Consider the following 14,098-nt stretch of genomic DNA (forward strand, 5'->3'; position numbering starts at 1 on the left):
CTGGCAGCACCATTTACTGGCTGTGTGACTTCAGGTTAGTTACTCCACCTCTCTGAGCCTTCGTTTCCTCATCTGTAGAATGGGGCCAATAACACCAGCCCCTACTTTCTAAGAATGTGAGAGACTTAGACGAAATGACGCTTGGGAAGCGCTTACTGCAGGGGCTGGCACACAGTAGGTGCTCCGCAAATGTCAGGAAGTCACTTCTTCTGCACTAGACACTGTGTTAAGCTCTTTACGTTTGCCATCTTGTGGAAAACTCCCATCTACTCTCCGGGGCATGAGTTATTTTTCTCATTTTCCAGAAGAAGAATTTGAGGCTTGAGAAGCATCTTGGCCAAAGTCATGGCCAGCAGGGAGCAGAGCTGAGATCTGAGATTTGAAGCCCGTTGTCCTAACCATTAGACTAACCAGACTACAGCTGGCCAGGCACGCTGCTGGGCCCTTTTCTTTTCCCCAGCCTGGGGACAGGGTATTCGAGGAGAGTCCCCAGAGAAAGCTGCATCACTTACTGGCTGTGTGACCTTAGGCAAGTTGCTTTGCCTCTCTGTGCCTCAATTTTCCCATGTGTAAGGGCCACTGAGGGAATCAAGTACAAAAAGGGCTGGGCGGTGTCTGGCATCTTCTAAGCCGTCAGTGGATGGTAGCGCAGCTGGTGGTGGCATGCCTCACCCCGGACTTCCCCCCGCAGGCTGGCACAATGCGCGTGGTAGTGATCGGAGCGGGCGTCATCGGGCTGTCCACCGCCCTCTGCATCCATGAGCGCTACCACTCGGTCCTGCAGTCGCTGGACGTGAAGGTCTACGCAGAACGCTTCACCCCGCTCACCAACACTGATGTGGCTGCCGGCCTCTGGCAGCCCTACCTCTCCGAGCCCAGCAACCCACAGGAGGCGTGAGTGAGGGTCCCAGAGGGTGGCCTGGGGCCAGAGGGGCTGAGTCTGCAGAGAGGATGTTCCCTCTCAGGGTTTCCGTCACCAATTACAAGCTTTTGTGGAGGCTCTGGCCTGACATGCTATAAAGACAATACGCATAAATATTGTCCCTGCTGTGGGCCAGACAGATGCTATACTTGATCGTGGCCGAAAGGCTGAGAAGCCATGTGTGTCAGACAGATGGAGACTTTGTCTCCATCCCTCACCTAAACTGGGTGGCTGGGATGCTCAATGCATCTGTCCATCAGGAATGCCTCTAAGTGGGTGGATGGATGTTCAAGTTTAGCAAAGAGGCAGAGGTCATTGTCAGTTTAGAAACCACCAGCTGCTTCAACAAAGGAACCCTCAAATGAGTACCGGCTCAAACAGAAGTTTCATTCTCATGCCCATAAATTCCAAAACCAGTATTCCTGATCAGTAGGTGGCAATTCAGGGGCCCGGGCTCCTTCCGTCTCATGGCTCTGCCGTCCTCCTTGTGGCTTCCGATGTTGCCACGGGCCAGTGCCTGTAGAAGGAGCACAGCATGAGGACCACCTGGGAGGAGACGTGAGGGTCAGTTGGCAAGAACGCAGCCACATGGTCACACCTATCTGCAAGGGAGTCTAGGAAATGTTGCTGAGCTGTATGCCCAGGGAGGCGAGAGAAAGTATTCAGAAGAGTAAGTGATGCCTGCCACTGGCATTTACAGTGGGGGGTGCCCAGGGTGAGCCTGAACCACGGGGTTCACAGTCCCCAAAGCAGTCAAAGCTTTCATTTAAACTCGCAGCTACGTGATCCCAAGCCAGAGGTAGGCTCCAAATAGTTACGATGGAGCATCCTTTTTTTTTTATTTGAAGTATAGTTGATTTACAATGTTAATTTCTGCTGTACAGCGAAGTGATTCAGTTATACATATATATATATACATTCTTTTTTTATATTCTTTTCCATTATGGTTTACCATAGGATATTGAATATACTTCTCTGTGCTATACAGTAGGACCTTGCTGTTTATCCATTCTGTATACAATAGCTTACATCTGCTATCCCCCAACCTTCCACTCCATCCCTCCCCCAACCAACCCCCTCCCCCTTGGCAACAACAAGACTGTTCTCTATGTTGATGGAGCATTCTTTGTTACTCCTCTCCTCTATCCTATTAATGGGAAAATATTAGAAAGTTTGGGGAGGGGGAAGACCCGTAGCATTTGGGGCACTGCAGAGTGAACGTGGTGGATTTCTAGATCTGGACACATCCCACTAACCCGATCACAGCCCCATGCAAGCCAACCCTTGGAGCTTTCATTAGGTGACTGAGATCTGGGGGATCCTTCTAGGCGCTGGAACCAGCAGACCTTCAACTATCTCCTGAGCCACATCGGTTCTCCCAACGCTGCAGACATGGGCCTGGCCCCAGTCTCAGGCTACAACCTCTTCCGTGAAGCCGTTCCGGTGAGTGAGGAGTCCCTGACCATAAACCATAGGGCAGAGCCTTGATCAGAGACCAGGGGGTGGGGGGTGGTGGTACTTTGAGCCTCTTAGGCAAAGTCTCCTGTGTTCAAAACAGGTTTACTTTAATTTCTATTTTTGCTTTCAAAATCATTTTCATTTTCAACTTTGTTATTAAATTGGCGGAGACCAAAGAATCTTCTGATGAACCAGGGAAACTAGCCCTTCTTGAGTGGTATGGGTGAAATACAGACACATCCTGGAGTGGGAGGCACTTGACGCTGAAGCCAAAAGGTTTCCTGCTCCCCTGGAGGTTCCAGGACTTTCCATCAAGATGGACTAAAAGACTCACCCTGGCGCAGACTTCTAAAGTACTTACTACGTGCCAGGCCCTGTCCTAACCACTTTATAACTAATGACTCGTTAAATTTTCATCATAACCAGGAAGTTAAGTGCTATCATGGTCCTCATTTTGCAGATGAGAAACGAGAGGCTCCAAGAACTGGGGTAACTGACTTGAGCTCACAAAGCTTTAAGTGGCAAAGCTCGAATTTGAACCCAGCTCGAATGAAAGGCAAAGCCATGGGGGATGTTCTCAGGTTGTTTGGAGAGGGTGGTCCGCCTGGGTGCCCAGAATCCCACGCCAGTTCTCCCAGGCTTATTCAATGTCTAGCACTGTGCTAAGGGCGTTACTTTCATTATCTGTTACCTTCCAAGAGTGATTATTAACTCCATCATACAGATAAGAAAACTGAGTCTCAGAGAATTCAAAGTGGTCAGTGGTGAGGCCAAAATCTCCCTCCAGGTTGTCTGACCCTCCACTCTGCTACCTCCCACTCTCATCCTTTGGTGACCTTCACTGTCGCCCCTTTTTTTCTCCCCTATTTATGACCCTTACCCTATCACTCATCCTTAGCCTTATTCTTACCCTTCATATAGCATCATGGTTAAGAACATGGACTCTGAAGCCAAACTGTGTGGGTTTGAATCTCAGCTCCACCATTTATTAGCTGTGTGACCTTAGACAAGTTACTTAACCTCTCTGAGCCTCAATGGGCCCATCTGCAAAATGGAACTAAAAATAGTATCTACCTCAATGGGTTGTTGTAAAGATTGGATTGGTATGAGTAAAATGCTTGGAACAGCGCCTTACACACAGAAAACATTACATAAGTTTTTGTTATTATCATTCTTATTGATGTTCTCCATCCCTGTGCCGCCCTCTCTTCTTCTAAAGGACCCTTACTGGAAGGATGTAGTTCTGGGATTTCGGAAGCTGACTCCGAGAGAGCTGGACATGTTTCCCGATTACAGGTAAGGTTACTGCCATGGGTGAAGGAGCTGAGGCCCCACAGTTCAGATAGACTTGTCCAAAAGAAGGAGGCTTCAAATTTCCTGTTCCATCCCTGGTCTAGAGCCCCATACTCTGGTCTCCCAGTGCTCTGTCCAGCTCTTTCAGAGAGCCCACCCACCCAAACTGCACCTTAGACTAGGGAGGTAGGGGATACGGAATCATAGATCTCAAGCCCCGAAGTTCCATAACACTAACCTATTTTGTAGATGAGGAAACTGAGCTTCAGAGAGGCCAAGTCACTTCCCCAGGTCACACAGTTAAGTGACCAGAATGGGATTCCAACCCAGTCCAAAGCCCTCTATTCTTTTCACTATAGCCTGATGCCTCTCTGGTCCTCTCTTCACCTCACCCCATGTCTAAACCCTCTCTACAGATGCACAGTAATCTCCACACCCCAATGTCAGGAATGGCTTCGTCTGATAGAAAATATTCCCTTGCTTCGAGCTGAAAACCACTTCCTCCTTGAATGTCACCCAGTGGTCCTTGCTCCACCCTTTGGGGGCCCAAAGAATGTGACAGCTCCCACCTCCATATGATAGCCTTCACATAGAGCTGTGATTCTGATCCTTTATTCCCACCTTTTGCCTCCTGTGACTCTAGCTATGGCTGGTTCAACACAAGCCTGATTCTGGAGGGAAGGAAGTATCTGCAGTGGCTGACCGAAAGGTGAGATTTTCAGCTTCACTTTGAGGAAAGCACCTCCCAGGGACCAGGGATGTAGTGGATGACTGTTCGTGGGATTTGTCTTTATATTGACCAACCCCAAATGTTGATGAAAACCTTTAATTTTGGTGGGAGCTATCCTTGTTCCTGACCGCCTCTGTGCACTAAGACAGTGGCTTCCACACCTTGTTGGAACCACCTGGGAAGCTTTTTACATGTGATACAGTATTTATTATCAGCCTTACTAAAATCTGTGATGGTTGTGTAATAGCTTTAAATAGATTCTCTTAAGTTTTCCAGATATATTTACATCATCTACAAACATAAGTTTTTTTTTTTAATTTTTAAAATTTTAATTAATTTATTTATTGGTTGCATTGGGTCTTCGTTGCTGCGCGCGGGCTTTCTCTAGCTGCGGTGAGCAGGGACTACTCTTCATTGCGTTGCACAGGCTTCTCATTGTGGCGGCTTCTCTTGTTGCAGAGCACGGGCTCTAGGCACGTAGGCTTCAGTACCTGTGGCACGCAGGCTCAGTAGTTGTGGCTCACGGGCTCTAGAGTGCAGGCTCAGTAGTTGTGGCACACGGGCTTAGTTGTTCTGCAGCATGTAGGATCTTCCCGGACCAGGGCTCGAACCCATGTCCCCTGCATTGGCAGGAGGATACTTAACCACTGCGCCACCAGGGGAGTCCAGTTTTTATTTTTATACCTCATTTTTTTTCTTGTCTAATTGCTGTACCTGTAGAATAACACTAACTAATACAGATGATAGAGGATGTCCCTGTCTTGTTCCTTATGTTGATAGGAATCTTGTAGTGTTCTAAATCAGCAAACATTAGCTTGAAAGATACAATTTGTACTCATATTCACATATATGCATATTAAGGAAGATTCCATATATTTCCTATATATTATTATTTTATTAAGATTTTAAAAAAACTGGAATGGATGGTGGCTTTTATCAAATGACTTGGGGAGGTTTTTAAAAATATAGATTTCAGGACCTCCCTTTATATCTACTGAATCAGATTCTCTGGAGTGGGGCTCAGAAATTTGTATTGTAAGAAGTTCCCTGAGTGACTGTAACTATCAGCCAGGTTTGGAAACCACTGTATTAAAACATGGTTATGTCTCTTAACCTTGGGACACTTATGACTCTTATCCAGCCCCTTCCAGGAAAGAATGCTCCCAGTTTTTCTATCTTGAGGAAACCATGTGGATAAAATAATCCTGATATTATGCTTTAGCTTCCTATTCTTTTAATGTTTCTACTATATTTCTAATAGTGACATACATTTTTTCTCTGTGAAATTTAGGGAGGGGGTGGGTGTCCCCAGCCCACCTCCTTCCTCATGCTCCGCTTCAGATAAAGAAGCAACTGGGCTTTGTCCCAGCCCTGCCTCTCCTCCACCCTGCATCTCATTCCCTTTGATAATACAAAGCAGGGTGGTGGTAGTAAGAGGCCTGGGTCTGAGTCCTAATCCCATCATAGACTCACTGTATGACTTTCAGCAAGGCCCTTCTCCCATCTCCATCTGCCCAACGTGGGGCTTGGACCATCTCAGGTTTCCCAAGGGACATTTCGTGGACCACTAGTCCATCAAGGTGCTCATGAACTGGACTGCACAGCCATATTCTCAAGGAGCATCCTGTGGGACTAACACCCACAAAAGGTTCTTTGGGAAATGTCCCCCACGCCATCCTCTTGCAGGGATGGGACAGAGAACTGAATACTGGATTTTTTTTTATGTGTTTGATCATCCCAGGTTAACTGAGAGAGGAGTGAAATTCCTCCTAAGGAAGGTGGAGTCTTTTGAGGAGGTGAGCTACCGGGCTGGAAGGGGCTGGATGTGGGAGAGAGGAGAAGAGGGGAGGCCTTTGCTTCCTGTTGCAGGGTTGGGGGGCCCCTTCTCAGGCTCCTAGCATCCCTTTGAGGTCTGTTCCAGATTCTAGGTCTATTTTTAATCCCAGAAGGACTCAGGCATTCTGCCTTGATGTTGGTGTCAGAAGCAAAGGGGCAGTGGGATCATGGTGGCCATTGGGGGCTATATCTATATCTGAGCCTCAGTGAGTTTTAGGGCCAGAGAGCTGGCTGCCTCTTCTCAATATCAGCTGTACCACACCCCCAAGTTCCAGATGCTTGGTGGCTTCTTACCAACATCTGAGATGATGTTCCTACAAAGTCAAGGCCCTCCACTGACTTACCTCCAGACTGACACCACTATCAATAATAATGACAGTAGCGGCTACCATCAGCAGGTACTGGCTAGGTACCAGGAGCTTTGCTGTATGACCTCACTCAATCTCAGTACCCAGAATTGCGTTTGGCACATGGAAGACTCTTGTACTTGCAGCCACTAACGTGTACGAGCATCTGCTCTAGGTCAAGCCCTGAGGGGCACTTGGAATACATACTTGACTTAGACACAGTTCTCAATCCCAAGGGGCTCACAGCCCAGTGTGGCAAACACTGGTTCATGGAAAATAGCAGTGCGACCCAGGACTGACCCGTGAGGGGAGTCACTGGGGCTGGGCTGGGAGTTTGGGTGCCCATGTGCTACATCCTTGAGCTGTGGGGCTTCCCATACGATGCACGGAGCTGGGGCTTCCAACGTGCCTTCCTCAGATGTCTTGGCAGAGCAGAAGACAAGAGAATGAAATAAAAAGGAGTCAGAAGGAGGGAGAAGACTATCTTTGTGTCCTTTCTGACTTCTTCTAGAAGGTTCCAAGAAGGTTTCCCCCTTCCGTAGTATTCTTTTCCAAACACTTTTCTAGGCAGAGTCATACTGGAGCCTCACAGCACACTATGAACAGATGTTACCGGCCCCATTTTATAGCTAAGGAATCTGATCTGAAACTTGAGGTGATGGGACATTTCTGAGGTCACACAGTAGGTAAATGGCAGAGCGGAATTTGGAGGCAGGTCCATGGGTTCCTCACTGAGTCCCCTCCTGGCTGTTGCACAGGGAGCAGAGAGTTGCAGGCTGGGAGGATGCAAGGGATACTAAGGTCCTCATCCCCTTCCATCCCACCTGCCCTGTTGGTTGCTACCAGGTGGCAAGAGGAGACGCTGATGTGATTATCAACTGCACTGGGGTGTGGGCTGGGGCTTTGCAACCAGATCCCCTGCTGCAGCCAGGCCGGGGGCAGACCATTAAGGTGAGTCTGAAGGTGAGGGATGAGCTTCCAAAGATAGAGGCTGAATCGGGGGACATCTGTCAGAGGAACCCCCTAGTGTTCAGGGAATTTGCATGTTAAAGAAACAAGAAGAACCAACATGACCCTCCCAAACATACTCTTTCTTGGGCGGGGTTCTTCTTAATAGTAAAGCGTGTGTGTGTGTGTGTGTGCGTGTGTGCGCGCGTGTGTGTGTGTGCGCGTGTGTGTGTCTATATGTGGAAGCTGCATATGCCCGCCATAATAAAAAGTGCCAACACTTATGGAATGCCTACTAAGTGCCAGGCACAGACCCAAGTACTTCATTGTGTTAATTAATTTGATCCTCACTGCAACCCTTTGAGATGGGTTCTATCACATCACCATCACCATCTTACAGATGGGGAAACCGAGGCACGGAGGAATTAACTAACTTGCACAAGTTCACATCACAGTAAGTGATGGAACTGGGATTAGAACAGGTAACCTGGTTTGAGAGCCCAGGTGTGTAAGCATCATTCCACACCACCTCTCACTGTGTGTGTGTGCATGTGTCTGAGGCATGCCTATTCGTGGGCATGTGTGCGTGTGTGTGCCCCTGTGAGTACTGGAGTGCATTCGTAGGTATGTGTGTTCCCGAGGTGGGCTAATGTAGACGTGCATTTACACGTGTTGGGCTTTTCTGTGGATGAGAATGTGTGATGCTCCAGGGACTGGGGTGCTCTCAATCAGGGCAGCTCTTCCCACAAAAGCAAGCAGTCTGGTGCAGACTTGGGACAGAGGGGTCACTGAGGGCTAAGGAATGACTTTGCCACTGTTGTCAGAACATCTGGTCATAGAGGGGAGCAGGCGATGGGAGCCCACTGATTTAACTCTTCTGATGAGACTTCTCTGTCTTCAATCAACAGGTGGATGCCCCATGGATGAAGCACTTCATTATCACCCATGACCCAGAGAGAGGCATCTATAAGTCCCCGTACATCATCCCAGGGTAAAAATCTGATATTGTAGGGCAGAAGAGGGAGCACCTTCCTGCTCTTTTTATGCCCCCGCTGCCTGCTCCAGGGCTCTTTCTTAAGTCTTTTCAGGTTTTTTCCTCCAATGCTTTTAAGTGAGGTTGAGCCATTAAACCTCTGGGAAGGCAGGACTCAGCCTTAACTGCCACATCACGCAGCTTATGGGATCCCCGACCAGGGATCGAACCCAGCCCCTCGGTAGTGAAAGTGCAGAGTCCTAACCACTGGACCACCAGGGAATTCCCCTGGGCTCCCGGCTTCTATCTTGAACATAATCTGGGATGACAGTAGTGGTGATGCTGGAGACAAAGGTAGTGGATGTGATGGCAGTGACACCAGCAGTGTTGTGAATGGCAATAATGGTGGTGGTGATGGGGTTGATGATGATAATAATATGGATAGAGGAATGGTGGTAGTGGAGATAGTATTGTTACAGCAGAGGAGATCAGTGTTGATGGTGGTGGTGAGTGGGAGTTCGGGGTGGCAGTTGGTGCTGATGAAGATGACACTTATCAATGATGACTTTTAATAATATGGCAGAGATGACAGTCTCAAAGGCCATGTTAATGTTGTGACTGTGCTGACTGCCTCAATGGCGATGTTAGTGGTGTGGCGGAGATGATGGTATCAATGGCAATGCTAATGGTGGTGGTGGAAATGGTGAATGGGATTGATCATGATATATTAATGGTAGCAAAGAAGGCAGTAGTGAAGATGATGTTGTTGATGGAGATGACAATGTTTTTCCCAGATTTATTGAGATATAATTGACATATAACATTGTGTACATTTAAAATGTACAACATGATGATTTGATATATGTATACATTGTGAAATGATTATCACAATAAGGTTAGTTAATGCATCCATCAACTCACATAACTATAGTTTTTTTGTGGGTGTGGTGAGAACATTAAAGATCTACTCTCTTAGCAACTTTCAAGTATATAATACAGTATTGTTAACTATCATTACTATGCTGTACATTAGAAGGGATAACAATGATGACAGTGATGTTAATGGTGATGGTGGAGATGGTGGTGTTTGATGGTAATGACAATGGCAATTGCAGTGATTTTTCTTTGAATTTTATTTTTTTTATACAGCAGGTTCTTCTTAGTTATCTATTTTATACATATTAGTGTATATATGTCAATCCCAATCTCCCAATTCATCCCCCCACCACCACCCCCGCTTTCCCCCCTTGGTGTCCGTACGTTTGTTCTCTACATCTGTGTCTCTATTTCTGCCTTGCAAACCGGTTCTTCTGTAGCATTTTTCTAGATTTCACATGTATGCGTTAATATATGATATTTTTCTCTTTCTGACCTACCTCGCTCTGTATGACAGTCTCTAGGTCCATCCACGTCTCTACAAATGACCCAACTTTATTCCTTTTTATGGCTGAGTAATATTCCATTGTATATATGTGACACATCTTCTTTATCCATTTGTCTGTCGATGGGCATTTTGGTTGCTTCCATGACCTGGCTATTGTAAATAGTGCTGCAATGCACATTGGGGTGCATGTGTCTTTTTGAATGATGGTTTTCTCTGGGTATATGCCCAGTAGTGGGATTGCTGGGTCATATGGTAATTCTATGTTTAGTTTTTTAAGGAACCTCCATACTGTTCTCCATAGTGGCTGTATCAATTTACATTCCCACCAACAGTCAAGAGGGTTCCCTTTTCTCCACACCCTCTCCAGCATTTGTTGTTTGCACATTTTCTGATGATGCCCATTCTAACCAGTGTGAGGTGATACCTCATTGTAGTTTGGATTTGCATTTCTCTAATAATTAGTGATGTTGAGCAGCTTTTCATGTGCCTCTTGCCCATCTGTATGTCTTCTTTGGAGAAATGTCTATTTAGGTCTTCTGCCCATTTTCTGATTGGGTTGTCTGTTTTTTTAATATTGAGCTGCATGAGCTGTTTATATATTTTGGAGATTAATCCTTTGTCCGTTGATTTGTTTGCAAATATTTTCTCCCGTTCTGAGGGTTGTCTTTTCGTCTTGTTTATAGTTTCCTTTGCGGTTTATAGTTTGCTTTTGCTTAAAAGCAAAAACTTTTAAGTTTCATGAGGTCCCATTTGTTTATTTTTGTTTTTATTTCCATTATTCTAGGAGGTGGGTCAAAAAAGATCTTGCTGTGATTTATGTCAAAGAGTGCTCTTCCTATGTTTTCCTCTAAGAGTTTTACAGTGTCCAGTCTTACATTTAGGTGTTTAATCCATTTTGAGTTTATTTTTGTGTATGGTGTTAGGGAGTGTTCTAATTTCATTCTTTTACATGTAGCTGTCCAGTTTTCCCAGCACCACTTACTGAAGAGACTGTCTTTTCTCCATGGTATATCCTTGCCTCCTTTGTCAGAGATTAGTTGACCATAGGAGCATGGCTTTATGTCTGCTTTCTATCCTGCTCCATTGATCTATACTTCTGTTTTTGTGCCAGTACCATACTGTCTTGATGACTGTAGCTTTGTAGTATAGTCTGAAGTCAGGGAGTCTGATTCCTCCAGCTCCGTTATTTTCCCTCAAGATTGCTTTGGCAATTCGGGGTCTTTTGTGTCTCCATACAAATTTTAAGTTCTGTAAAAAATGCCATTGTTAATTTGATAGGGATTGCATTGAATCTGTAGATTGCTTTGGGTAGTCTAGTCATTTTCACAATATTGATTCTTGCAATCCAAGAACATGGTATTTCTGTCCATCTGTTTGTGTCATCTTTGATTTCTTTCATCAGTGTCTTATAGTTTTCTGAATACAGGTCTTTTACCTCCTTACATAGGTTTATTCCTAGGTATTGCATTCTTTTTGACGGTATTATGAGCAGAGATTATAATGTTTTTAAAGTTTATTTAATATTTTAATTTTTTTGGAGTATAGTTGATTTATAATATTGTGTTAGTTTCAGGTATACAGCAAAGTGATTCATTTATACATATACATGTTCATTCTTTTTTAGATCCTTTTCTTATATAGGTTATTGCAGACTATTGAGTAGTCTGCAATAACCTATTGCTACACAATAGGTTACACATCCCTGTGCCTTACAGTAGGTCCTTGTTAGTTATCTATCTTATATATAGTAGTGTGTGTGTGTTCATCCCAAGCTCCTGACTTATCACTCCCCACTATGTTTCCCCTTTGGTAACCATAAGTTTGTTTTTGACACCTGTGGGATGATAATGTTGAAGTTGATTTAGGCAAACATGGTGGTAAGGGTGAGCATGGCAATGACCCTCCCCCCGTTATCTCAAAGGCTTTGTTTTCCTTCATCCTTGACCCTGCCCACTTTTACCAAGGATCCAGGCAGTGACTCTTGGAGGCATCTTCCAGCTGGGGAACTGGAGTGAGACAAACAATATCCAGGACCACAACACCATTTGGGAAGGCTGCTGCAGACTGGAGCCCACACTGAAGGTAAGGTGGGGAGAGATATCAGTGCCCTAGACCAGGATCCTAGCAGCTTGATGATCAAAAGGACACTTGAAGATGGGAAGATATCATGACTGGGATAACTGGGCAAAATAATTCCAACATGGGACTCTGGATTATACCAGAATTGGACAATGTACAGAGAAGTCCTGCTGTGGGTTGATGAAACCTATCTGGTCATGGCTAAGAGTTGCTCTCTCTTGAGGTGACATCCCTTAAACACCTTAGTCTGTCTTCACAAGGAGCAGATGTATTTGTTGCAGAAATCTCAGTCTTCACAACTGCCTGCTAGTGGTGATAACAATAGTGATGGTCATGAAGACAGGATGGAAGTAGTGGTTGGTGTTGATGGTGATGAAAACGCTGAGAGTGGTGATAATGATGGTGATGAGGCGATATTATGGTGGTGGCTGGTGGGGACGGTGACTGATAAAGATGGGATAGTTGATAGAACTGGTGGTGAGATGGTAGTATTACAGTAATGATGTTGGTGGCCGATAAAGGTGGTGATGATCTTAGTGGTAATTAACAAAAGTGACTATGATAGTGCTGGTGGTGGTGACGGTAATGAAGTTCCAAAAGTTAACTCTCTATCACCTAAAAATGGCATCAGAAAAAAATAAAATCCAGAGATGAATTACCAACAATTTTCTTTCCAGGATGCAAAAATTGTTAGTGAATGCACTGGCTTCCGGCCAGTACGCCCCCAGGTTCGACTAGAAAGAGAACAGCTTCATGTTGGATCTTCAAACACAGAGGTATGCTCTCCCGGCAAGGAAAGCAATGCCATCCCCCAACTCCTAAGAAGTCTCTGGCATTTTCGGGGGAACAGTCATGCTGACCTGAGGTGGGGGCAGTGGTGGCTAATATCCCCTCCTCTATAAATGGGGAAACTGAGGCTCAGTGATGGTAAAGGGCCTGCTCAAGTTTACATAGAGGGCAGTGCCTCGATTTGCTAGAGCCTGTGGTCGAATAGAAGGAAAAGGGGACTTTATTGAGCATCTGCTTTGTGTCCATGACACGAACGACCTAACTGAATCTCCCCTACAGCTCTTTGGGATAGGGACTGTTCACCCCATGCTTCAGATGAGCAAACTGGGGTTCCCAGAAGTGGAAGTCAACTTGCCTACATCAGACCAGTGGTGAGGGGCAAGGCTGGGATGTGGTTTGAATCTGAGTCCAGAGCCATTTCCCAGATGTCCACGTTGTGACTGCTCCATCATCTCTCTGGGTTCCCCTCTCGTGTCCTGTCTCATGGGGTAGGAACTGGCCTTATTGAAAAGGTAGGGGTTGTCCTGGGCTGAAGGAATCTAGGTCACCCTTCCTCCTTTATTCTGATCCTTTGGAGGTGGGGTGTATAGAAGAGTTTTGTGTATGTGTCATGAGAGGGTTGTGTGTCTGTCTGTAGAGAGGTCATGTGTGTGTATGTGTGTGTGCGTGTATGTGTGTGTGTGCATGTGCGTGTACGTGTGTGTGTGTGTGTGTGTGTGTGTGTATGGCAGTGGGGTTGGGGGGAGAGTCACAGATAGAGTTGAACTCCCTGCTGATGGTTTTAGCTTTGAAAAACCCCCCTAGCGTCTTGCCTCTCTCCAGGGTCCATCCATACAGCGCCCCTTCTTTTCTTTGGTGGGTAGAAGAGTCTACCTATTAACATCCCGTCTGGAGCAGGATGGGAACAAGGAAAGTGATTTAGGGAACTTCAAATAATTTGACGTGGTGGGGGAATCTCAGACCTCAAGTTCCAGGTGATTCTACTTTTTCTGTGTTGAGCGCTTAAAGCAGGTCTGCCTCCTAAACAGAAGAGGAGTCTAGGGTGTTGACCTCCAACTCCCCAAACACTCCCCTTGACTACCCTTCCAGGGGTTCCCACATCCCACCAGGGATGGTACCAAGAGGAGCTCTGGTACCACCAGGCTTACCTAGGATACTTCAGGAAGCTCCTGAATCTTCTAGGGACCTTCTCTCTTGCCTCTCCCAGGTCATCCACAACTATGGCCACGGAGGCTATGGGCTCACCATCCACTGGGGCTGTGCCCTGGAGGTGGCCAAGATCTTTGGGAAAATCCTGGAAGAAAGGAATTTGCTCAGGATGCCACCATCCCACCTCTGA

The 14,098-nt window shown here is 46.1% G+C and overlaps 1 protein-coding gene across 1 annotated transcript; it reads left to right on the forward strand.

Annotated features, from left to right (window-relative positions):
* The first annotated feature begins 700 nt into the window (after window positions 1-700).
* DAO (D-amino acid oxidase) lies at window positions 701-14,098 on the forward strand. Its single transcript, XM_060121445.1, has 10 exons — window positions 701-894; window positions 2,251-2,365; window positions 3,600-3,676; window positions 4,317-4,382; window positions 6,145-6,199; window positions 7,433-7,537; window positions 8,443-8,525; window positions 11,856-11,973; window positions 12,648-12,746; window positions 13,967-14,098. Exons 1-10 carry the CDS (start codon window positions 701-703, stop codon window positions 14,096-14,098), a joined length of 1,044 nt encoding a protein of 347 aa, XP_059977428.1.

The sequence above is a fragment of the Lagenorhynchus albirostris genome, chromosome 14, assembly GCF_949774975.1.
Source record: "Lagenorhynchus albirostris chromosome 14, mLagAlb1.1, whole genome shotgun sequence".
NCBI classification, from domain to species: Eukaryota; Metazoa; Chordata; class Mammalia; order Artiodactyla; family Delphinidae; genus Lagenorhynchus; species Lagenorhynchus albirostris.

What these genes read in the sequence shown, in the direction of transcription:
- DAO (XM_060121445.1), top strand. Translation starts at nt 701, where the DNA reads ATGCGCGTGGTAGTGATCGGAGCGGGCGTCATCGGGCTGTCCACCGCC. An exon ending in CTGCAGTGGCTGACCGAAAG is followed by an intron (nt 4,383 to 6,144) that starts GTGAGATTTTCA and finishes TGATCATCCCAG; the next exon opens with GTTAACTGAGAGAGGAGTGA. An exon ending in GCCGGGGGCAGACCATTAAG is followed by an intron (nt 7,538 to 8,442) that starts GTGAGTCTGAAG and finishes TTCAATCAACAG; the next exon opens with GTGGATGCCCCATGGATGAA.